At 50.5% G+C, this 24,233-nt stretch overlaps 1 protein-coding gene across 1 annotated transcript in view; it reads right to left on the bottom strand.

Moving 5' to 3' along the window:
• Positions 1-7,523: 7,523 nt before the first annotated feature.
• Positions 7,524-24,233, bottom strand: part of KSR2 (kinase suppressor of ras 2) — a 462,287-nt gene continuing 445,577 nt past the window's right edge. The window contains exon 20 of the mRNA XM_042234645.1: positions 7,524-21,797. Coding sequence (XP_042090579.1) covers positions 21,791-21,797 — 7 coding nt within the window. The 3' untranslated portion in view covers positions 7,524-21,790. The remainder of the gene's footprint in view (positions 21,798-24,233) is intronic.

Genomic DNA, 24,233 nt, shown 5'->3' with positions numbered 1-24,233 from the left:
GGGATGGTCTTGATCCCTGTCTCCTGTACAATGTCACGAACCTCATTCCATAGTTCATCAGGCACTCTATCTATCAGATCTAGGCCCTTTAATCTATTTCTCACTTCCACTGTATAATCATAAGGGATTTGACTTAGGTCATACCTGAATGGTCTAGCGGTTTTCCCTACTTTCTTCAATTTGAGTCTGAATTTGGTAATAAGGAGCTCATGATCTGAGCCACAGTCAGCTTCTGGTCTTGTTTATGTTGACTGTATAGCGCTTTTCCATCTTTGGCTGCAGAGAATATAATCAATCTGACTTCGGTGTTGACCATCTGGTGATGTCCATGTGTAGAGTCTTGTGTTGTTGGAAGAGGGTGTTTGCTATGACCAGTGCATTTTCTTGGCAAAACTCTATTAGTCTCTGCTTCATTCCGCATTCCAAGGCCAAATTTGCCTGTTACTCCAGGTGTTTCTTGACTTCCTACTTTTGCATTCCTGTCCCCTATAATGAAAAGGACATCTTTTGTGGCTGTTAGTTCTAAAAGGTCTTGTAGGTCTTCATAAAACCGTTCAACTTCAGCTTCTTCAGCATTACTGGTTGGGGCATAGACTTGGATAACTGTGATATTGAATGGTTTGCCTTAGAGATGAACAGAGATCATTCTGTCATTTTTGAGAGTGCATTGAAGTACTGAATTTCGGACCCTTTTGTTGACCATGATGGCTACTCCATTTCTTCTGAGGGATACCTGCCCGCAGTAGTAGATGTAATGGTCAACTGAGTTAAATTCACCCATTCCAGTCCATTTTAGTTCGCTGATTCCTAGAATGTCGACGTTCACTCTTGCCATCTCTTGTTTGACCACTTCCAATTTGCCTTGATTCATGGACCTGACATTCCAGGTTCCTATGCAATATTGCTCTTTACAGCATCGGACCTTGCTTCTATCACCAGTCACATCCACAGCTGGGTATTGTTTTTGCTTTGGCTCCATCCCTTCATTCTTTCTGGAGGGGATTAGGGTGAGGCTATTTGAAATGCAAATATCTTGATACAATTTACTGGGATGCAAAGGGCCCTGAAAGCCTCAGAAGAACCTGCTCTCTCAGAGGTGCTGGAAGGCTCCAAGCTTATTCCTGCAAAGACCTTGCATCTTGAACATCAACCTTTGATGGGAAGATGAGAAGGAAAGAGAGGTTAGCTGGAACCAGGTAGCCCACACACTTGAGGTAGGGGCAGGTGAGGCGGAGGCCACAAGATTGTTTAAACTGTGAGAAATGGGGAGGAAGGGTGACTGCCACCTTGAAATAGTGCTGGCCTTTCTGTGGGTAATCTATCATAAAACTGGTGACAACAGCTATCAGTTGCTGGGGGCCACCTCTGTGCCTGGCATGGAGTTAAATGGCTTACTGTGAATTATATCATTTACTGCTCACAGTAACTCCATGGCACAGAGACCTGTGGGCTTCCCCAGTGGCTCAAGCAGCAGAGTCCACCTGCAGTGCAGGAGATACTGGAGACTTAGTTTTGATCCCTGGGTTGGGAAGATCCCCTGAAGCAGGAAATGGCAATCCACCCCAGTATTCTTGCCTGGAAAATCCCATGGACAGGGTGGCCAGGTGGGCTACAGTCCACAGAGTCACAAAGAGTCAGACATGACTGAGTGACTGAGTATGCACACGTGATTGAGACTTGTACTGTCTGTTATGTGAATGGTGGAACTGAAGTTCAGATTGGTTAAGCAACCTGCCCAAGGTCACACAGCAACAGAGCTGAGAAGCCCTCTCTCTTTTCTCTGCTCTGTGATACGGTTTCCTTGTTCAACTCCTTTCATATTTCCATGGCTTCTTAGTAATTCTGTATCAGTCTTGACATTAGTTTTACAAGGTCACGGCATACTATCATTTGGTGATGATGAAAAAACTGGGCCACCGATAGGTTTAACAACTTATCTAATAAAATATTAGTGTTAAGAACACTGTTAATGAAATTGACTCTGAAATTGGTTTGTACAATGTTTTTGTATTTAAAAATAAAGCCTGTCATCTTTGCTCAAATTTAATCTTTCCAATTTACTTAGAGGGTCACTGTCTTCATCCTCTTGACTCTGGGTGTTTCGTAAGGCTCCTTTGTGAGAAGAGATGACCTTAAGACCTGACATCATATCACGTAAATGATGAGCAGAGATAAGGGCTAGAGCCCTGGGTTTCAGGTTTGCTCGGTTTGCAAATAACAACGTCAACAAAAATCTAACCGAGCTGTGGGGAAAAGAGGAGAAAGGGGGAAGAACTGATTAGAATCCAGCTGGAGAATCCAAGGAATCTGAGGAAATGCAGAAATTCTATCAGGAGCAGAATTCTTGAAGGTCTTTGAGTCACAGACTGACTCCTAATACTAATCAATCCCTCCCTGCAAACCCCAGTTCAGAATTCAAAATTCCTAGGAAAAGACATCTGATTGGTTCAGTTTGGGTCAGGTGTCTACCCCTAAACCAATCAGCTGTGGGTAGGCGGGGCTTAATCATATAGTCATGGAGCAGAAAGGACTGCTGGGATATCCATGCAGAGAAGACAGGGTGGGCAGCCAAGGAAAAAGGGACCCTTACCTTTGGCAAAGAACCCTCCTCCCAAACTCAGTGTGGCTTGATGTCCTCTCACTGTCCTACTCTGAACAGACCTGTCTCCTCCTTCCCTAGAAAGTGCTGACAATTCTGTACTGCAGGAGTCAGCGAAAAATTTCTGTAAAGGACCAGATAGTAAATATTTTTAGCTTCACAAACCATACCATGTGTGTTGCTGTGTCTCGATAAAATGTTATTTATGGGCACTGAAAATTTGAATTCCATATAATTTTCATATGTCACAGAATCTTTTTTCAACCACTTAAAAATAAAAGACTCATTCTTGTGGGCTGTGCAAAACTAGGTGGCTAGTCAGATGGGGCTTGGGGGCTGGAGGTTGCTGATACCCTGTTGTCATGAAGAGTAACATTAAGTTCTTTGATCAGAAGGTTTACTTCAAGATAGAGAAAGCAGCAGTGGAACCAAACATCACTTCAATTATGTTACAAGTGAAAGCTAAACCAGCCTTAGGAGGACTTAATTAGACATGTAATAAAACAACTGCAAATCTGGCCTAAGTGAGTGATGCTGGTCAATTCACCTCCTCCCTCAGGTCAGTGTGTAGGGGACATTATTCAGCTATGTTTCACCTCTGCCTCCTTATCAAATGGTATTGTAATTTCTTGTTCCTTGAAGAACTTCTAGCCATTATTCTTTATGTGGGATCTGATTTTCCTTAAAAAAAAAAAAAAGTCTCATTGAGGTTGGAAAATGTCACATAGAACAAAGAGTCAGGATGGTGCTGGACCAGAAGATCACAGTCCTGCTCCCCACCCTCCCTCTGAAGCCTAACCCCATAGTCAGGCTCCTGGTAGTGAGTAAGATATTAAAAAAAAAAAGAAGAGGAAGCGATCAAATAAATTGAAATCCTCAGAGGTGTGGTTGGAGGCATTGAAGCTTCGTTCTTTCTGGATGAACAGTCAGAGGGGAAGGAGTCTGGTGCTAGAGCTTCAAGCTCTAGCCCCTGTTCTGGGAGTACCTCCTGGCAGGGAGTAGGGGCAGGGGAGGGGCTGGGTCTATAGGTGAGGACATTACAGGTGGACCATTGCTCAAAAGCCAGTCTTTCTTGTACGAGACTGATCTCTTGGGTTTGTGAGCTGGGGAGAGAGCTGCTGCAAACTCCAAAGACACATAGGCTCCAATAACAATGTAATAACAAAGGCAAGTATCAGCTTTTCTTGAATTATGAGCTAGGCTCCATGCTAAATGGCTCACATATATCAGCTCCCTGAAGCTGAGAAGTTAGATATGATTATTGTCCCTATATGATGCCTGAGGAAATTGAGACTCTGAGACTGGCATGGGTGACTGTCTTAGCTTGGCTTCTCCCAGAAGCAGATCCTAAGGAGTCGTGAGTGAGTCATTTATTAAAGACGTGTTCCCAGGGATGATGGGTGTGGAGAAGGCAGGCAAGGAGCCATTTCAGGCTAGGTCCAGCCTCAGCCTGATCCTGCAGGGGAGGAGGTACTCCAGAGTGTAAGGTATGCCTCGGAGGTCATCCTCCTTTAAGACAAAGACTGCCTGGTTTGGTACTTCTGCGACCAGTCCAGTCCTGGCTAACAGCTGCCCTAGGGGGATGCAAGAGCAGCTCTAGCAGCTGGAGGACGGTCTTCCTGGGATCACAGGTAGAGCTGTCCTTAGAGGAAGGGGAAGGGCACACAGAATGGCAGCTCTTCAGGGCCTTGGGGCAATGAATGGAAGAACTGGGGTTCAGAGTCCTGGTGTCAAACCCTAGAGCCCCGGACCTTCCACACCAAGCGTGAGGCCCCCAGACACTTGTATACAGACTCATGCTGGTCTGTGTCAGCGTGCTCACTGGGTTTTGGAGAAATGAAAAATATAAGGATATTTTTATTTTTATTCTCCCAAATTGTGGCTGCTCTAATTTTTAGCCTTTCTTTCATAAAACAGTGGTGATAGTAAGGTGCACACTAAGGAGCTTAGTCCCTAAGTCATGTCTGACTCATTGTGACCCCATTGACCATAGCCTTCCAGGCTCCTTTGTCCATGGGATTTCCCAGGCAAGAATATTAAAGTGGGTTGCCATTTCCTCCTTCAGGGGATCTTCCTAACCCAGGTATTGAACCTAAGTCTCCTGCATCTCCTGTGTCTCCGGCATTGGCAGGCAGATTTTTTTTTTTTTTTTTTGCTACTGAGCCACCTGGGAAGTATGATAGTAAAGTGGTGGAGAGATCTTATTTGGATTTTGCTGTTTTTTGACAAAACGAAATAAGAAGTTGAGACAGTGCATCCATCAGTTACCCCATTTTTCCTTTTCATCTAACAATGCAGGAAACGTGGAGTCTCATACTGTATGGTCTGTAAAAGGCCCAAGAATATACTTTGAATTTTTCCCGTGGCTGAGAGCAATGTTTCTCCCTTGGAATATGCATCTTCTAAGATACAGTGAACAAAGGGTTCTGGGGTCAAAAGAGTTGGGAAACCTATATACTCTGGTCCACTCTGGGAGCATAGTAAAGGCCCTGACAAGTCCTGTAGCAACGAAACAGCACCTCATTTCGTTTTACCCAGTGCCTCTTTGCTTTTTGATCACACTCACTAGCCTGCTATTGACATATTTCAGGAAAACTCTGGGCACTGGCTGAAGCCACTGTTCTCAGTGCATAAGAATGCATATACCCTTGTTTGGCTTGTTAGTGGCATCGTGCCTAGGAAGAGGCTGATAGGAGACAGGAGATGAGGGTAGGCTCCGGAAGGTCTCAGTTTGGGCAAAGGTGAGGAGGACCCCAGGGGCCAGAAAGGTTTGAGAGGCCTTGTCCCTGCCACTGGGGCGGCTGGGTGACCACCTCTGTTGTTGTTTCTCACTCCCAGGCACTTTCCTTGCAGCCTGTGCATGGTGGTTAATGAGCCGTTCAGTTCCGTTGACTCGAAAGGCCTCCCGTACTCAGCTTAACACCGGCTGTGCTTGATTGATGGTGGCCCTGCGGCCACAGTGGACCACAAGTCAGAACCGGGACAATCAATTAGTTCCAGGCCCCAGGGAAACCTCTCCCCTTCTTTTCTGCTCGAAATAGAAGAGGAGGGGATGGAAGTTTCTGCTCTGTCTCACACTTTCTTCCCACGTCAACACTATCCCAGGGCTAAATGTCAGATCCAGGCTGGAAATATATAATGTTTATTGGTTGTTTATGTCATGCAGTGTGTTAAGTATTTTACCTGTTTTTAATCCTGATCACAGCCCTCTGAAGTGAGAGCAATTATTATCCCAATTTTATAGTCACGAGAAACCAAGGCTGTGACAGTTGACATCACGGCCCAGCCAGGTCACAAGGCTGGTCCAAGTAACATAACCTGGGACTGAAATTCAGGTGCTGTGGGAGACTTTAGCTTCCTGGAACCTCAGTTTCCCCATCTGTAAGATGAGGCAACTCATACAACCCACCCCTCCCCATTTGATTGTTTTGAGAGGGAAAAAGAAATCATGCTTATGAAGGCAGGTCAGCGAATTTAGAGCATTAGATACCAGGTGATATTCTCTGAGAGAGACATTGAGGGTGGGCTGGTGCCTGGGTCACCTCCCAGCAGAGATGGGGCACTCTGTGGTACAGAAACTTGGAGTGGAGATTGTCCTTTACTCACTAAGGCTGGCCCCACTCCACAGCCATATTAGTAACAAACTCTAACACTAGCAACTAACATCCGTAGAGCATTTACTAGAAGCTGGCACTGCTCCAAGTAGTTATGTTCTTCCACGTAAGCCACAATTATGCCTATTTTACAACAATTATGCCTATTACATGAAAATGGAGGCTCAGGGAAGCTAAGCGACTTACCCAAGGCCACACAGCTTGCATGTGGTAGAGCCAGACTTTGACTCCAGGTCCATCAGGCTGCCGGTGCTCCTGGAGTGCGTGCTGGGAAGAACTTACTGGGGCCAAGGAGGCCAGTTCATCTCTCTGCAGCACGGTCTCCAGGAAGGGGGCTGGGAATCTGAGTCAGTTACCCTTTGGCTTGTTTCCCCAGCTCTCAGTTCCTCCTGCTTTGGATGAGTTGAATACCCCTGACTCACTGGCTAGTTTCCCTGATGAGAAGTGATCTGGTTTCTTAAAAGCACTCTGTAAAGTGGGCTTTCGTAATCCATGTGACCGAGGAGCCTGTCATGCTGTGTGTGCGCCCAAGAGAATGCGGGCTTTGGGTTCACACCTTGGCTTGGGCCAGTTACTTCATCCCTCTGCACCGGCTTCCTCTGTCAAAGGGAATTGGGTGGTTGTGGGGATTAATGACCGTGCTTAATACTTTCTGGGCCAGGGACAGAGCAGGTGCTCAATGTGTAGAATCATGTTGGGGTGTGTGTGTGTGTACACAGTGTGTGCATGCCTGTGTATGTATTTATACATTCTTACCATAGGCACTCCTAGGGAGAAAACTTATCCATGGCTGGCCAGATGGAAGGATTCTTGGCCAGGCTGTGACAGTTTGCATTACTCTTGAGCAAACATTCAGTTTCCTCCCCCTCCTACTCCGGGTAGAGTTTACGGCCCCTTCCAAATGAATGGCTGGATCACATGACTTACTTTGGCCACTGGAATGTTAGTGAATGTGGTTTGAGAAGATGCCTTGAATGTCTTTATATGCAGTTTGGCTTAGCATTTCTGTTCTGGGGACCTGCCATAGAAGAGCATGCCCCAGGGAGCTTCTCCTTCAGCCTGGGTCCTGAATTAGGGAGGTGGGTAGAGCAGGCTTGATCTTAAAAGGACCCTTATTTAAGTCAGTGTGGGCCTCCAGACCTAGGAGCATGAGAATAAATGCTAGCTGTTGTTGGCCATAAAGTTTGTGGGGAAATTCGTTACACAGCATTGTTGTGTCAATGGCTGACTGAGACACTGGCTGATGTCACTTCACAGGATTCCCTTTATACCACAGACAACAACAGAATTCACACCTGTTTTGGCGGCAGTGCGATGCAGTAATTTTTCAAATTCTTTATTGGCATAAATAATTCAGACATTGGATTCTCACTAAACATTGCACTAAACACAAGAAACAATAGGCTTGCCGGCCCAGAGGCTCACAACCTGTCCAACAGCCCAAGTTAGAAATACTTATTTTAGAAGTGTAGAAAACTTTATAAATGATTCTGTACAAATATACACAGTGGACCCTCCATCCAGCTGGCCTTCCTTTCTTGGATGGCATCTGAATCGACAGTTCTTTCCCAGCAATGAGACATTGGCAATGAGAGAGACGGACAGACAGACAGAGACGAAGACAGACAAAGATAGACAGAACAAGGGAAGGAAAGAAGTGGCCCCAAAAGGAAAACATGAAACCAACTTCTTATATGAACTCATTCTGTGACAGCACGAACATGAAGAAAGTATGGGCCATCGGTCCATGTCGGTCTGTACAAGAATTAGTCTTTATATATATATAATATATATATGTATAATATTTATAGGTATATATACTTTGTGTATAGAAAAAAGTAACAGCATAATTTACATAGAGAAAGCCTTTTTTTTTTTTTTTGTTTACAACTGAGAATTTTCCTAAGGTCAATAACTTTGAGAGTAATCAACCAAATGAATCATGCGGTAAGTGTGTAGAGTGGACCCCAGTGGAAGATCAAAGCTCAGGGAGGCAGAAACGAAAGGCTTAGGGTGGGACTTGACTGCCCAAGTGGTATGCTGTCAGCCTGGCCCAGCCATGGGCAAGGGCGCTCACCGGGTGTGACCAGACTCATCTGGCCCCAGTGCCTACCTCTGGCTTCTGTCTTGGGGCCCTGGGGGCGGGCGGCTGGTCTTGCCAGAGGCTCTCCAGCTCCCTGAGGGTGAGCCTCGCCCTATGGATGCTGACCCCCACAGCAGTGGAGGGGGGTGTCCCTGTGAGATTTGGGCATCCCACCCCATGTCTATCAGGGCACCAACATCTAAGAAAATAGCTAACACCTACCATCTCTCTATTCCAGTCCTTCCGTTTTTTCAGGAAGATCCCCTTAGAGGTGGAATTCCTGGGGAAGCTTCAGTTGGGTCATGGAGAAGAGAAACCACATTTACTGAGCACCTACAACTGTGCCAGGCATTGTGCGATGCTGCTGACATTCGTGACTTCAGCTGATCCCTCCAGTATCCTTGAGGGTTAGGGATATACAAAGCACTCGTAGGCTGCATGAAGCTAAGAAGATCCAAGGAATGTTTGGGGGGAAGTGCTGGTGCTGAGAACTGATGGAGAGGTCATTATTCACGATCCAGCGTGGCTTACGAAATACACGTTGTCACAATGAAACAGGTGAGCAAGCCCTGTTAATTTACAGCAACACACACACACACACACACACACACACTCTCCCGGGAGTCCTATGGTTGGCAAAGATACCCTGTTCCCTATCCTTCAAGCTCTGACTCATATTTATAGGGACAATGACACACACCATTCCATCACCAGCGTAGATGCATTTTCTCCCACACTTTCAGCTGCGCTGCAGACATGGCCTGCGGCCCACTAGGACCCCTAGGTCTTCTTCAGCCACTCTGTAACAAACCAATATTTCGCCCATCACACCTGTCACATCTAGTTGGGAGACCCTTAAAGTAGGGTATTTCCATGTTTACGCCTGTGCTTCATTTCAACACCCCAGTGGCCTATGAACAGGCTGACATTAAACTCTCCAGCAAAGAGGCCCTGGTGACACAGCTGAGGGAGGCTTCCTGGTGTGGCAAGACAGATGCGCGGATCTCAGCGATCAGAGACACAGGTTGCAAGAGGAGGCAGAAGCAAAGACAGGGAGGACCATGCCTTAAAGAGAAGGGGTGAAGGCCAATCCATCTATAGAAGTGATGCCCCTGAGTCCTGCCCAGGGAAGGGGCACGAAGAAACAGACACTGTGTGGAGACAGGAAGCACAGAGCCAGAGGCGGGGAGGCAAAGGGAGTCCTAGGCAGCCTAAGCACTGGTCTGATGCGGCAAGCGCAGATTCACTTGGGACACCTCCTTCCTCAGCACAAGGCCAAGAGCCTGGACCAGGTATGATGGGGGGAGAAGTTGAGGACTCCACACCTGAGCCAGGGTACCTTCTGTTCAGGGATGGAATTTCCCAGGGTCTGGCACCAGGGTTGGGGAAAGCAGGGGAAGGGCAGAGCTAGTTCCTAGGGGGCAGGCTTTCAATAAATCGAGATCTTGCCTCTGGGCCTGCACATGGGCTGTTCCCTCTACCTGGCACACTGTTCCCTACCACTCACTCCCATGTGACTCAAATCTCAAGACAAGGTTCAGGAGTTCCCTCCTCCGAGAAGCTTCTCTTGAGGGCCCTTGCTGGGGCAGGGTGATCCTCTGGAGCTTCAGAACCCGGTCACAACTTCTCTGTCTCCTCCTCTGGACTTAGGTCCCTGCAGGGAGGGGCCACCTCCTCACTTTTTCCAGGAACACAGGAAGCACTGACTGAATATTTACTGGATGAGTGCATGAGATGAAGTCTTGGGGAATGAAGGGACACACGTTGCCTGATGCTGAGCTCTGCTGGGGGTATAGGCAGCGTGGCTGGGGACACGGGCTTTTGAAATACTGGGAAGACTTTCTTTGAGTCCTTCAACTGCTCAATAGGAAGCATCTTAAACCCATCAAAGGGCCAGAAAGTAGGAGCTACAGTGATACTCAGGGACCACAACATAGAGCAACGCCTGTGGAATGTGGGAGTCTATGCGGATTCGGGGAGCCCACAGTGGGTAAAGGCTACCAACTGGATGACAGCTTGGGAAGGGGGTGTCAGAGAGGCCTGGGTGACATCACGCCTGACACTGCTCAGGCATCCAGCTCCAAGGCTTGGGGCTTTCTGAGGATTTATTCTGGACAGCAAGGTCAGGATGAATGGGCCAAGAAAGGGAAATGAAAATCTACTGCCTTCCCTGAGGTAGGGGGCACCGGGGCAGAGGAAAGACATGAGAGAGAGAGGAGGAAGAAGCTGGGAACAGTCTTCAGGCATCTCACAGTTGTGCTCAGGCCTGGCCAAGGGCACCCACACTGGCTGTGCCCGCTCCATTAATGACCCAGCCTGGCCCACCACTGCCCAGCTGGCTGGGCATTTATAGGGGGGCTGAGCAGGACTCCGTGGGATGCCGGTTGGGAGTGTGAGTGGGTGGGCACTGGGAAGGGCTTGGTGTGGCAAGACAGGTACATTAGGGTAGTCTGGTATCTACACTGTAGCTACAGAGCAGTTACTTGAACTTACACGGGTTCATAGGCACTCATTTATTAGTAGTAGTTGTAGCAACACAGAAAATAAACAGAGGGAAGTGGCTACAATCTTGGGGACCAATGCATGGCATTCACGGACAAGGATGCATTTAAACTGCCACTGCCCCAAGCCGGGCAGGGCTAGGGTGGGGAAAAGTCAACACCTTGGGGAATGGAACTCCAGTCTCGACTCAGCATCCTTCTTGGAAGGTGCTGGGCTGAGTGTCCCTGATTCCCAAAACAACTTTCCCAGCCCCAGTCCTTTGCGATGCCTGACTTCCTCGCACCCCCCGATCCTGGGACCATGGGAACCCCCCAGGATCTGATTGCAGGGGTGGAGCAGCATACCCCGCCACCCACCTCCATCCCCAAATCAGTCACACGGCACGACACTGAACAGCCCCCTCTTGTTCACATCATCTGTTTTATGACTCCGTCCCCACCAGAGACAGCCCTTATAACTCTCTTCCCCACAGTTAACTGGGGGTTGGAAGGAGGGTAGGAGAGGCCCTCGGATGTCAGGGGACTCTCCTTCCTGGGGAGGACAGAGGGGACTTCCCTGAGTAGCCCCTGAGAGCAGCACTGGGGCTGCTGATGCAAGCGCTGAGATTTCCATTCAATGAGAGGATCTGCAACAGTAAGACGAGGGGGCCGGCCACCACGGAAGGGACGGGGGAGGATGCGGCAGGGAGAGCCGGGGCGTTGGGTGCATGACTTCCTAGCCTGTGAGCTGGGATTTCAGACCTTGTCATGTTCATGTGGATGGTGACGGGCAAGTCAACTTCCTCTTCACCGAGGCAGCCTTCCAACCATTGAAGATGGCCTTTAAAACCCATTTCCGTGCCTTAGGTACTTCCTTCTTGCCTAGGCAGCCTTCCAACCATTGAAGGTTGCCTTTAAAACCTATTTCCATGCCTTAGGTTCTCAAAGAGCCCCCTCCTTGGGTTTTCCCATTTCCCCTCCGTCTGATTTCCCTTTTCTCTCATGAAAGGCTGCAGAATGGCAGGAGGCCGAATGTGGGTCCTAGTGACGTGGCCAGAAGACAGTGTGCAAACGATGTCACGCCTTCGCTTAAAACAGTGAAAATCAGATGGTGACGATGGAGCCCTTAAAAGCGCCAGTGCTCCCCCGCTGCCCTTTGAAGACCTTTGAGATGCTCCCCAGCCTGGGATGCTCCTACTCCCCAGCCCCCAGCCTGGTTCATCCACTGTCTACCCTGCTCATCCCCTCTCTGGTCTCCCGCCACGCCTTGGCCCATGCCACACTTGTCTTCTTCTCGGGGTCTTTGTGTTTTGTGTTTCCTCTGCCTAGAATGGTGCTTTCAAATGGGCGAGGGAGGGTGATTCTATCCTCCTCCCCACCAGGGACATTTGCAATGTCTGGAGACATCGTTGGTTGTCTCAACTCAGGGGTGGCAGGAAAGTGGGGGTGCCACCAGCAGCTAGTGGGTGGAGGCCAGGGATGCTACTCAACACACTCCAGCACACAGGACGCCCCACTCACAACACGAATTTCCTGGTCCCAAACATCCACAGTGTCGCGGCTGAGGGACCCTGGCCTAGAACGAGCGCCCCTTCCCTTCTCTTCCCTGAAATCTCATCTGAAATGTTACCTCCCGGCAAAGACCTTTGCCAATTGCTCCCTCAACTATAGTCTCATCTTGCGTTACTGATCCTCTTGTGGTGGTGGTGGGTGGTTGGGTGGGGGGGGGGATGGCGCTATGTGAGTGGCAATTTATATATTTGTCATTGGCTGCCTTCTTGTCTACCTCCCCCACTAGGCTCTATGTTTCAGAAAGGGGAGAGACTTTATTTCCCTCATCACTGAATGAATGCCCAGGGTCCACCAGCATAGTAGATGCTCAATAAATAACCTGTTGCATACATGGCATGTAAAGAAAAAGCCCTACGGGATTCTGATCTGATCTGGCCCTTGTCATCCGTGTGGGGGTGCAAAAAGTCCGTCTCCCTCCTGGGTCAGCCCATCGCTCCCTCCTTCACAACAGGCTTCTCTGTCTCTTATTGTCTTTCTGTTGTTGCTTGCTGCTATCCTGGCACCAGTCTCTCCAAAATTCTCACTCTAAGCGCTGGAGGTCAGGGTATTTTTAAACTACAAGAACTAGCCAAGCTGGTCTTTTTTTTTTTTTTTCTTAAGTGGTGGAAAAGAAAAACTAAGATTTGTTTTTAATCATTAGACTTTCAAATCTAAGAAGGCAGGATGCAAATAGCACGTTGGCATAAACAATGACTGCCCGCTCAATGGAGGGAGGGAACTGTTCTTCTGAGCTAATTTAAGCTAAATACATGGCAGCTATTTTTCATCTCTACTATTGTGTAACTTTCTCCTCGGCTCATGGTCCGGGGGAGATGTTATCTGGCAGGAGGCAGTGGTGGTAGAGGATAAGGGGAGAAAGGAAAGGAAGAAAAGCGGCATACAGAAAGTACTCTCAGCCACCAAGCTGGTTACTAAAGGCATTTCAAAAGCTCAAAGATAGAGCTGTTGGTCCACTAGGATTCCAGGGAATTTTATCTGGGTGAAAACTTGATTTTGAGCCTTCCACACAGTGAAACAACCAAAAGACAACTGCAATTAGATTTCTGTTCTGCCTCTCTGCAGGCAGCATTCCATATCTCAGAGACGTCCAGACTGAACCACAGAAATTTTTATAAACTGCCTCAAGTGAAGAAACCCACCCACTCACATACACACTATATTTTCGTAAGGTCCAGGAGATTAAACCAGTCCATCCTAAAGGAAATCAACCCTGAATATTCACTGGAAGGATGGATGCTGAAGTTGAAACTCCAATACTCTGGCCACCTGATGCAAAGAGCTGACTCATTGGAAAAGACCCTGATGCTGGGAAAGATTGAGGGCACGAGGAGAAGGGGCAGCAGAGGATGACATGGTTGATGGCATCACTGACTCAATAGACATGAGTTTGAGCAAGCTCTGGGGGATGGTGGAGGACAGGTTAGCCCAGCGTGCTACAGTCCATGGGGTCGCAAAGAGTCAGACATGACTGAGCGACTGAACAACAGTGGGGCCTTTCAGCCCAGGGGTTATGAGGTCTTGAGGGGAAGCTGTTCCTAGGAGGTTAAATGATTTCTCTCCAAGCAAACACATTATCAAATAGGATCATACTCAAGGTCTTAGGATAGAATCTTTCTTTCTGCATTTTAAGCTACCTGACTGCAAATAAAGCCCATTGAGTCCACCAGCAACAGCCAAGACAGTTTCTGGAAATTTCTGGGGCCTTAGTTCTAAATCTGCCTCTGAGAAGGGCCCTGGCTTGGGAGAGTTCATCTTCCATGCTCTGGGTCCAAGTTCCTTCTCCTGTATCAGGAGGGGAGGCATGAGATAAGGTGGGCTACTTGTGTCCACATGAAGGAGGAAGGCATGCTGTGATTGTAGCAGTATCTGCCACTAGTACGGGAGGTGCAGTGGTGGCAGAAATGTCACATATTTGTACCCTCTGGATCAGGTCATCCTTCTGGATCTTCTGGATATAGATCATTCTAGGCCTTTTCTGCAATGACCAGGCTGAGATACAATTTCAGGTCTGGACCTAGCTGGCCCCTGTGAGGGCATGCTGCCCTCCGCTATTTCTGCATTGGTCTCTGAGCCACAGTGTGTGGGGAGTCGCCGGTACACAGCACATCTGACCCTCCGTGGGAAGACAGGACCAGCCAGGGTATTCCTTTGTGGGGCCCTTGTGTGTGGAATCACTGTCCTCATGCATGGAACCACGCTCTTCCTTCAGCAGGCCTGGGGAGGGAATGTGAGGTGGCAGGGACAGATTCAACTTTTCTGGGGCTCAGAATAGCCACTGGCCACTCTCCAGCTGCATCCCTCTGCCCAGTGCATCTTGTTCAGCTTCCAGGTTCATCGTCTTCACAGAGCCAGCCTCCAGGGGAGGCGGGGCTGATCTCCGTCTCCTAGCTCCTAGCAGGTGACAGCTAAATGCTGGGGTCAGCTGTTCTCTTCTGTGGGCTGGCACTGGCTCTCAGAACACCATGCAGGACATCAAGTCGAATTCACAGAGGTTGACTTTACTGGGGATTCAGAAACCAGCTGGGGAAGCTTGGAAAGAGCAGCCTGTTGTCAGTCTTTTAGAGATTTAGCTACAAGGTAGTGTCTTCAAAGCTCTGATAAGCCCTGCAATCAACAACTTGGCTCAATCTTGTCCTGCCTAAGCATTTCCAATGCGTGTTTGTCTCGAACCCTTCCAACGATGCAACATTCATCTAATCTGCCATGGAATTAAAGGCCTATGCGACGTACCTGGTAAACTGGGTCAACCTGGCTCAGGCAAGCTCCGGACAAAGCCCATTTCCTCCAGCTTGGCCCTCGACAGAGGGACAGCGGCCATCTCAACCCCAGGGCGACAAATCCTTCGTATTCTTGGTGTTAGGAAAAGGGGCTGGAGGATGCTAGTATTTAGCATGAGCCAGTGGGAGGGTGGGGGACTCACTGCTGAGCCTCCCAAGACAGAGGACCACAGTTCAATGTTCAGAGTGGTTAGGAGGGAGGGGGACTCACTGCTGAGCCTCCCAAGACAGAGGACCACAGTTCAATGTTCAGAGTGGTACAGCAAGAGGGCTGGGCTGAAGGTGTAGGCTGCTTAGTGCAGAAGTGTTGAAGAAACTTGGGAGTGGCTTTGCCAACCCAGATACACATTTCCTGGAAATGTGCAGCTCCTGGCAGCCTGTCAGTCTGGGAGTATAAGTGGGAGCTTCCATGCAAACTCCCAGGAGGGTCCCCACCCTTGCCTGAATCCTCTCCTTTTCTGGTTATAAGCTACAGGTAACACCAGGGGCGGGGCCTGTCACACCCCAACAGACAGCTGGCATCTACTGCTCAAGGTGGTGGTGGGCTCCTGGGAAGGAACGAGCCCAGAGAATCACATTTATAATGTTGGCTCTACCACCTCACAGGCTGGTTTATGTCTGAGTCCCACCACTTCTCTGCCTGTGAAATGCAGGTGATGGTACCCACCTCCGAAGGCCATCCTGTCAGGGGGATTCAGAGAGCCTGGCGTGCAAGTGCTTGGTGAAGGGCGGCTGTTAGAGATGCATCATCACTCTGCATCCCAGGACTTAGGCACCTGCGACACCAGCCCCAGCAAGTCTCTTTGTGAGTCACCACCACTGAATCTGGCATATTCATTCGGGGTGATGTGGAATCCACAGTACAGGGCCAGGGTGTGGGGAATCCCATTACCACTAGGCCCTGCCAGTGGACCCTCCTGGCTGCAGGGAAGGACATGTGGTCCCCTGTCTCAGGGCCTTGCACTGACCCCCTCCAGCCCCCAGCCCCCCGCATTCAGCAAGCATTTACTGAGTGCCTATGACGTGCCAGGTGTTATGCTTGGTGGCAGTGTGTAGGTAAGTTGAGAAAGTTGGAGAAGCTTAAAGGTCTCCCACCAACTTCGTGCCCTAGCTGGTAGACAGGAAGGGCATGGATGGCATGTCCTTGAGAGGGGAGTCAGTGACTTGGGGTGATAATCAGGAGCAGTGGCTGGAGAGGAATGGGGCTGCCCAGGAAGAACCTGCCAGACACAAGGCTTCCACATTCCAAGCCTCCAGGCTGACCCTGGCTGTGTCTCATCCCCCTTGGAGGTCAGGACTACTCTTACAGGCGTGTGCAGGTGAGGGCTGGGCTGGGGCTGGGGGCTGGTGAGGTGAAGCTGGGGGGCCAGGGAGAGTGTCCGCCTGAGCTTGCTCAAAACCTTCCTCACTTCACAGGCAAAGCTGAAAGAGGACACAGCAAATGTGCAGCTCACTGAGGTCTGTTCCTTTGTTGCTGAGAGAGAATGTCAACAGAAGCCGTCATGATGTCACCACCACCCTTTCGGACTGGGCTGAAGAGCATTCAGTGGTCAAGTGACTGTCCTGCTACACGTGGGCTGCCCACCCTCATCCATAGCATTGAAATATGGGACTACTGGACCCCAGTGATGGGGTGTGGGGGGCAGGGGGCAGGTTTGATAAAAGTGGCAGCAGTGGGCTGACTCTTGCGGCCCAGAGGTCTGGGGAATCTATCTCTGGGGGTCTGCTATGGAAGAACCAAAGTGACCACCCAAGGCACAACCGAAAGCTTCTTGGAGGATGTCAGGGGTTTTGAAATGAGCCCCTCACCCTAAAAAAAGATACATTCAAGTCCTAACCCCGACTACCTTAGTATGTGAGCTTATTTGGAAAGAGGGTCACTGCGGTGTCATTGGTTAAGAGAAAGCTGAACTTGAGTAGCATGGTTCCTAGTCCAACATGACTGGCGTGTCCTTAGGAGAAGACGCTGGGAGATGACAGGCACACACAAGGAGAAGGCCACGTGATGACAGAGGCAGAGGCTGGAGGAAGCCACAAGCCAAGGAAGGCCCAAACTGCCAGGAAGCCAAGGGGAGTAGAGAGGCGGCCGGGAAGGACTCCTTAAGAACTCTATGCGTTCCAGGGAAGCTGTGGTCCTGCCAGCCCTTGATTCTAGACCTCTAGCCTTCAGATCTGAGAACATCAATTCCTGCTCTTTGCACTTTGCTCCAGCAGCCCTAGCCAGCTGGTACAGAGGGGGCAAGGGGCTTGAGTGCATTGGCGGCATATTTGAAATAAGACTGGCCCTAAGGGGATGGCTGGGTAAAAAGGCCGGTGAAGGATGAGGACAGGGCGGGCAAATTTAGGAACTCAAGGTTGAGAACAAGCATGGAAAAGCCAGCCAAGGATGGGAGTTTTGCCTCCAAAGGCCCCCAAGTCAGAGTCCTTGAAATCCCAAGGGTCCTTGTGAGGGACTGAATTATGTACACACTGCCCTCCCCCAGCTCATACGTTGAAGCTCTAACCTCCGCTGTGGCTGTTTGGAGAGAGGGTCCTTAAAGAGGTAATTAAGGTCAAACTGGGTCGTAAGGGCAGGACGGTAGTGTGATGTGACCGGTGTCCTTAGAAGAGACAGATGCCAGGCACGTTTGCGCCCAGAGAAAAGGCCACGTGAAGACAGAGTAGGAGGCTGACTGTCTCCAAGCCAAGGAGAGAGGCCTCAGAAGAAACCAACCCTGACACCTTGATCTTGAACTTCCAGCCTCCAGAACTGTGAGCCAACGTGTTTCTGTTGTTGAAGCTTCCCAGGCTATGGGATTTTGCAACGGCAGCCCGAGCAGACTGGACGAAAGCAGGAGCCCTCCTGAGGTAGGGCCTGAATTCCCCTCCAGATTCTGCCCACAAAGTGGTCTCCATGTCCGCATACCTCTCCCAGGATGGGGAGCTTTCTACCTCCCAGAGCGAGCCGTTGGAAAGTCCTTCCCCTGCTAGGCTATGTTCTTGGCCCCTGTGACTCCCATCCCAGCTCCCGCTTCCCCCAGCTGGGAGCCATGTGCAAGCTGGTTTTTCCTTCCTTCTGACAGTTGCCTAGATCAAAGGTTAGGAAAAGTCTTCAGTGAAGGGCAAGACGGTAAATATTTTCAGCTTGAAGGGCCACCCTGTCTCCGTTACAAGTAGTCATGGCACAAATGAAACTGTGGCCTGTATGTAAATGAGTGGGTGTGGCTATGCACCAACCACCTTTGTTTATTCACACTGATATTTGAATTTCGTAGGGTTTTCACATACTATGAAACCTTCTCTTTTTTTTTTCCTCCCTCCAGTTAAACACTGTACAACCCATCTGATGAGCTGGATACAGTCTATTCTGCCTACCCTAAGTCTAGAGTTTTAAACATAGTGACTGGGCCTCAGTGCATATCACTTCTTTCCTGTCCCTTAGCCAATCACAAAAACAGCAGGAGATGTGGGGTGGGGCAGGATGTGTGCAGCGGGAGGTGGAAATGGGACAGACCAGGGTTTCCCAGATACAGGAATCTAGTCTCCAGATAGCAATCCAGAGCTTCTATTGGCAAAGAATCCAAGATAGAAATATAGAGAGAGTTGGGGGACTCCCTGGCAAGATGAGAGTTTTCTCTTTGACCAGCAAAAGGAAAACCAGGACAAAACAATTAAGTGCAGACTCTGATCTCCAGTCCACTCTGGGAATGGTGACATGTGGAGATGGCCCCACATAAGGTCAAGGAAGTTTCCCTCCAAGGGGATTCCCCCCAGCCCCATTTTATGAAAGACCTGTGGCCAGGAAGAGCCAGGTGGAATTCAGTGTGCAAATCCACACACCCTGCAAAAAAGGCAGAGTCATGACTCACTAGTGAATCTTTATCCCACGGACTGGTCCCTTTGGGAAGCCAGTGTGTGTGAGCGTTTGCTGAAAGTGAGGCAAAGACAGAAGCAACTGGCAGTTGGGTGCTGGGCACCTGTGTGCAGCTGTGGTGGGACGTGTGCACACATTCTGTGTCATGTGGATTCTGTGGAGTGAGCCAATGGTGGGTCTGGCAACTATGATTTAAATGCACACACCCCTTTTCCTTCCTTGCAGAAGATGAATGAACGTGCCCTCTTCCCAGTGCTTCAGTGAATGAGGATGGAGGTCAGCAGGGGAAGCAGCAGTTTGGTTCTTTCTGTGAAAGCTGGCTTCTAAACAATTCAGGGCGGTGAAGCCGGAGGAAGGTAACAGGGAGAGGCTGGACTGGTTACAGTGGAGAATGATGAAGGAGGGAGCCAAGCGAAGACACAGGAAAAGAGGGAGGAGGCGAGAGCAGGTGACGTGGGACCCAGTTCTGCAGGCAGAGGAGCTGCAAAGGTGCAGGGGGCTTCTCCCTGGTCTCTCAGGCCCTGTCTTTAATCTCAAGCTGGTGCTCATGAACAAATGGAAAAATTAGCCTGTGGAGATGCCGCTGGGCCCTGCCAAAGGCTCTGGGTGGCGTGTTAGTTTAATTTTGGAAACAACAGCAACCAGAGGTTCTGATGAGCATTTTGGCTTTAGGCAGCTGACCCTGACTGCTCCTCCCCTTCCCCATTTCCTTCCCCTGCACAGAGGTCCCTGATAAAGACTGGGGTCCAGGGACCCAAGAAGTCTGATTGGGCTAAAGAGATGCAAGACTCTCAGAAGGCTCAAGCGGAGGTCTGGGGCACGTCTGCTGGGGGACCTGCCTGGACAGGGAGGCAGCCACTGACAAGAGCTGCCTGCAGCAACATCAGAGCAGCTGGGGCTTGTGCAAACATGTATAAATGGCTCTAGGACACATAAAAGATGGCTCGAGGGCCACAGCGACAGATGCCCCCAGAAAAGGAACATTCGGGAATGGCCCGTGTGAGGGCCTGGAGTCTCTGGTCCCAGGCGGCTGGGAGCACTGGGAAGGTGATCAGGAAGGCCTTTGGGGAGGCACAGGGCTCCTCCTCGGCCTGGGTCTTGGGAAGCATGACTGGTCTCATCATTTTCCCCAGTTTGGAAGCAGGCTTGGCCCCCAGAGAATGAGCCTGTCTGGGGGCCACCCAGAGTGGGAAAGATCCCCGTTTCTCTGGTTGGATGTTGAGTCTAAGCCTAGGTTGGGCTTTTGAAGTCTGAGGTCCCCTCTCTGGGAGGGAGATGTCTGGATGAGGTGGCGATCAGAATAAACCAAGCCTGGGCACTGCCCAGGAAGTTCGGCAGGACTGTGGGCCGACCCCGGGCCTCCTGCCTAATGCCCAGCTGTCCTGCTAGTACCCTACTGGGGGACAGAGTTCCCCCTTATGCCAGGTCAGGTGAGTGGGGTGCAGGGTTTGGGGAACGAAAGACATTCCCTTGTAATGTAAGTAACATAAGACAGAGGCTCTCCTTATCGCTCTGCACCTAACTTGCTCCCAGCGACCTCCATGTAGAACACTGGACCCCAGTGTGGTCAGAAAAAGCAGCTGGTCCAGGTGGCGAGGGGGCAAGAGATGGGAGGTGGGGGAACCGAGTGTGCAGAGACATCGGATGGGGAAGCCACTCTGGGGCTCGGCACTGGCTAGAGCCCAGGACACAAAGCCCTGAAGAACAGCCGCCCTCCTCGCCTCCCCAAGGACTTCTTAAGGGCAAAGCGGTGGGGGTGGGGGAGGGATCACTGGCAAACAGGATGCCATGCACACGCCATACAACCTGTCACATACACACACATAACCTAGCAACCCGTATCTGTCATCGTGGTGGACAAACTTAGCTGGTGTGAGTGCCAGAGCAGAGGGAGGGAAAAAGAATGTCCTAGAACGTGTCCCTCCCAGAGCCCCATTTCCCAAAGCTCAGACTTCAGAGGGTGTCATGGATAAAGGTGGGCTGGAAGGAGCCCCCCTGAAGTCATCCTGGCCAGGGAGCCACTGTGCTTTCCAAATGGTGGTGGTGGGGGGCAGCGAGGAAAAAAGGGATGGGGCTGTCACAGAACAGGAGAAGGCGGCAGAAAGAGGGCAGCGTACCCCAGAGAGACCCAGAGGGCAGAAGCCATGCACTTCGGAACGAGATGCCAAAGTACTCAAACCCTGATGGGCTTGGGTGGAGCCTCTGAGAACAGACGCTTGCAAAGGAACAGCTGAGCCCCCTGCCCAGATCTCAGCCCTGTAGCCTCCACTAAGCAGGTGCTCAGCTTTGCAGCCCTCTCACCATCTTTGCAGAGAGCGCAGCCGAAACCCCCCATGAAGACACCGAAACAGCTGGGGGTGGGGTGTCCCGCTCTGGACCTGGGCAGCCTGACTCCTGTTGTCAAGAGGAGTTGAGAGCAGATGGCATCGCGCACGTAGACACACATGCACACACAGGCCCTGCGAGCCTGCCCGCGTGGGCCCCCTGCCCTTGTCTCCATGGCCCAGTGGCTCCGCATCCAGCCCGTCATTCTCTTGTCTACACCGTCCCCCGGGGCTCACTGATCAACTCCGTGTCCCCCTAGCCGGTCCTGCAAAGTCCTGGCGGGGGGTCCCTGCCCTTGCCCGAGCAAAGGCGCGAGTCTGGGTGCAGGGAAGCCGCCGGGCTCAGTCGTGCAGCGCTCCCAGGCTGGCAGGGGTCGGTACCCTCTGATGGTGAGCCTCTGGCCTCCTGAACTGGCAGAGGGCAGAGCGGGGGAGGAGAGGTGGCTTGGGAGCTGAGGCAGCTGAGCGCTGTCCCCTTGGTTCAGCGGTCACAGCCTGGAGCGCAGAGAGAAGGGAGAGAGTGGCAAGAGGTCACATGGGTGTCACAACATCATCTTTTGAATCAGCACCCTGTCGGAGGGCAGGTGGTCTGAGGTGAGTGGTTCCCATGCTCTGCAAGAAAAGGCGGTGGTCCTGCTGGGCCCTGGGCTTGGGGCTGAGTGCCACACATACCTGATCTCACTTAAACCTGAGGACGGTCCGCAAGAAAGGCACACTGTACCCCTTTTACAGATGCGAAAACTGAGGCTCAGAGAGGTTAGGTGTTTTGCCCAAGGGTGCACAGCCTGCAAGTAGCAGGCTCTCCTCACTGGAGCAAGCGACCTCTGGACTAGGGATGGTCACCCAGGTGTGGCTGGGTTGAGGCCACGTGGAGCTGCTGAGAATGCTCGGTGGGGGATGGAGATGCAGGAGGAGGAGGGGAGACCAGAGCCACATCACAGACCCCAGCTCTGAGTGGAGGCTCTGCTGACTGCTGCTGAGCCTTGATCTGGGCTGTTGGGGCCAGAATTTATGCCCACTCTCCCTGAATGGTTTTAGAAAGAGACCCAGAAAGTACACAGGCAGTCTTTGCCTAGAAAGCAGTGAAGTGGAGGGATCAAGGTCCAGACCAAGCTGGGTTCCAATACTTGCTCTGCCCCTTACTTGCTGTGTGACCTGGGAATAGGCACTTAATCTCTTGGGCACTCCTCTGGGGTTACCAGATTACCTCTTGCGAAGGGGTGGGGGTTCTGAGGATTCAGTGAGATGACGCAGATAGAATGCTTGACACAGCACCTTTCACACATATGTGCTTAATAAATGATGCCCAGATGATGGAGATGGTGCTGGTGGTCGAGGTGATGAAAAAAGAACTGGAAGCAGGGACTTGAACAAATGCTCACACACCAAGTTCACAGCGATGCCATTCGCAATAGCCCCAAAGCACATACAAACCAAGTGTCCAGCAGCAGGTTAATGGACAAAAAACTGTGGTATATATGCACAATGGAATATCACTCAGCCATGGAAAAGGATGACGGTCTAATATATGCTACAACAGAGGTCCCCAACCCCTGGGTCACAGACTGGTACTGGTCTGTGGCCTGTTAGGAAGCATGCCACACAGCAGGAGGTGAGTGGCAGGTGAGCAAGTGAAGCTACTCTGTATTTACAGCTGCTCCCTCTTGCTTGCATTGCCGCCTGAGCTCCACCTCCTATCAGATCAGAGGCAGCATTAGATTCTCATAGGAGCATGGACCCTGCTGTGAACTGGGCATGCGAGGGATCTAGGTTGCATGCGTCTTATGAGAATCATCCCCAAACCATCCTCCATGGTCTGTGGGAAACACTGTCTCCCACGAAGCCAGTCCCTGGTGCCAAAAGGGTGGGGACCACTGTGCTAAATGTGGATAAAACATGAAAACATGCAGAGTAAAAGAAGCCAAATACAAAAGGGCAAATATTGTATGCATTGGCTAAATGGAGTCTCTAGAACAGGTACATTCATAGAGACAGAACACAGATGAAAGATTAGGGGTTAGGGAGAGAAGGGATTAACTGCTGTGGTTGTTTTCTCCTAAGTCTTTGAAATTTTGTGTACACTTTATACTCAGAGCACATTTCAATCCAGATTCACCCCATTTTGACTGTTCAATAGCCCCATACAGTGTGTGGCTGTTATTGGACAACACAGGTCTGAAGGGGGGGTGTGGTCCTTGGACCAGCAGCATCAGCATCCCCTTGGAGTTTGTTAAAAATACAAAATCTCGGGCCCCACCCCAGACCTAACAGAATGAAAATTTGCATTTTAACAAAGCCCCTGGGTAATATGAATGTGTATTAAATTTTGGGATGCATTGCTCTGGAACACAGGCTTGCCCATCTTGCCTTCAACTTGCCGTGTGCAAGGATTCTAGAAATGCCAGCTCCTCTGGCATCTGAGCCATGGAAGGGCCCACCCAAGATCCCAGGGGTGAGTTTTGAGTTAGCTGCTGACCTCCTTGGAACATGTCGGCTGCAGCTGAGACCTCTTGGTTGGTCCCTTCTGCAGACAAAGCCCTAGACAGGGCCCAGATCCTGGGCCTACTTTAGTCAAGCACTCCCCCAATCCACTGCAACCCAGGTAGCTTTTGGAAGGACCACACCATTGGAGTAACCATCTCAAAGCCAGATGAGTGTGAGTGAGGAATTTGTAGGGGCTGAGGTTGTGGGGAGAGCAAATTCTAAATTATAGAACTGGAGCCTGACCTGTGTCCCCAGTTCTATCACCAACACCCCATGCAGATGTGGCTGAGCTGCTGAATGTCTCTGTGGGCCACAGTATCTCCATGTGTAAAAGGAGTTAGACCAAATCTGGAATGGCCAGGAAAGGCATCAATGTGCTGATTCTAAGTAACTGCTGATGAGCATCACTGAGTGATGGCAAATGTGCGGTGAGAGATTAGTCATGCC

This window comes from Ovis aries, chromosome 17 (genome assembly GCF_016772045.2).
Source record: "Ovis aries strain OAR_USU_Benz2616 breed Rambouillet chromosome 17, ARS-UI_Ramb_v3.0, whole genome shotgun sequence".
In the NCBI taxonomy this organism is placed as follows: Eukaryota; Metazoa; Chordata; class Mammalia; order Artiodactyla; family Bovidae; genus Ovis; species Ovis aries.
The sequence above is the reverse complement of the archived record's forward strand: the minus strand, read 5'-3'. Positions and strand labels throughout refer to the sequence as shown.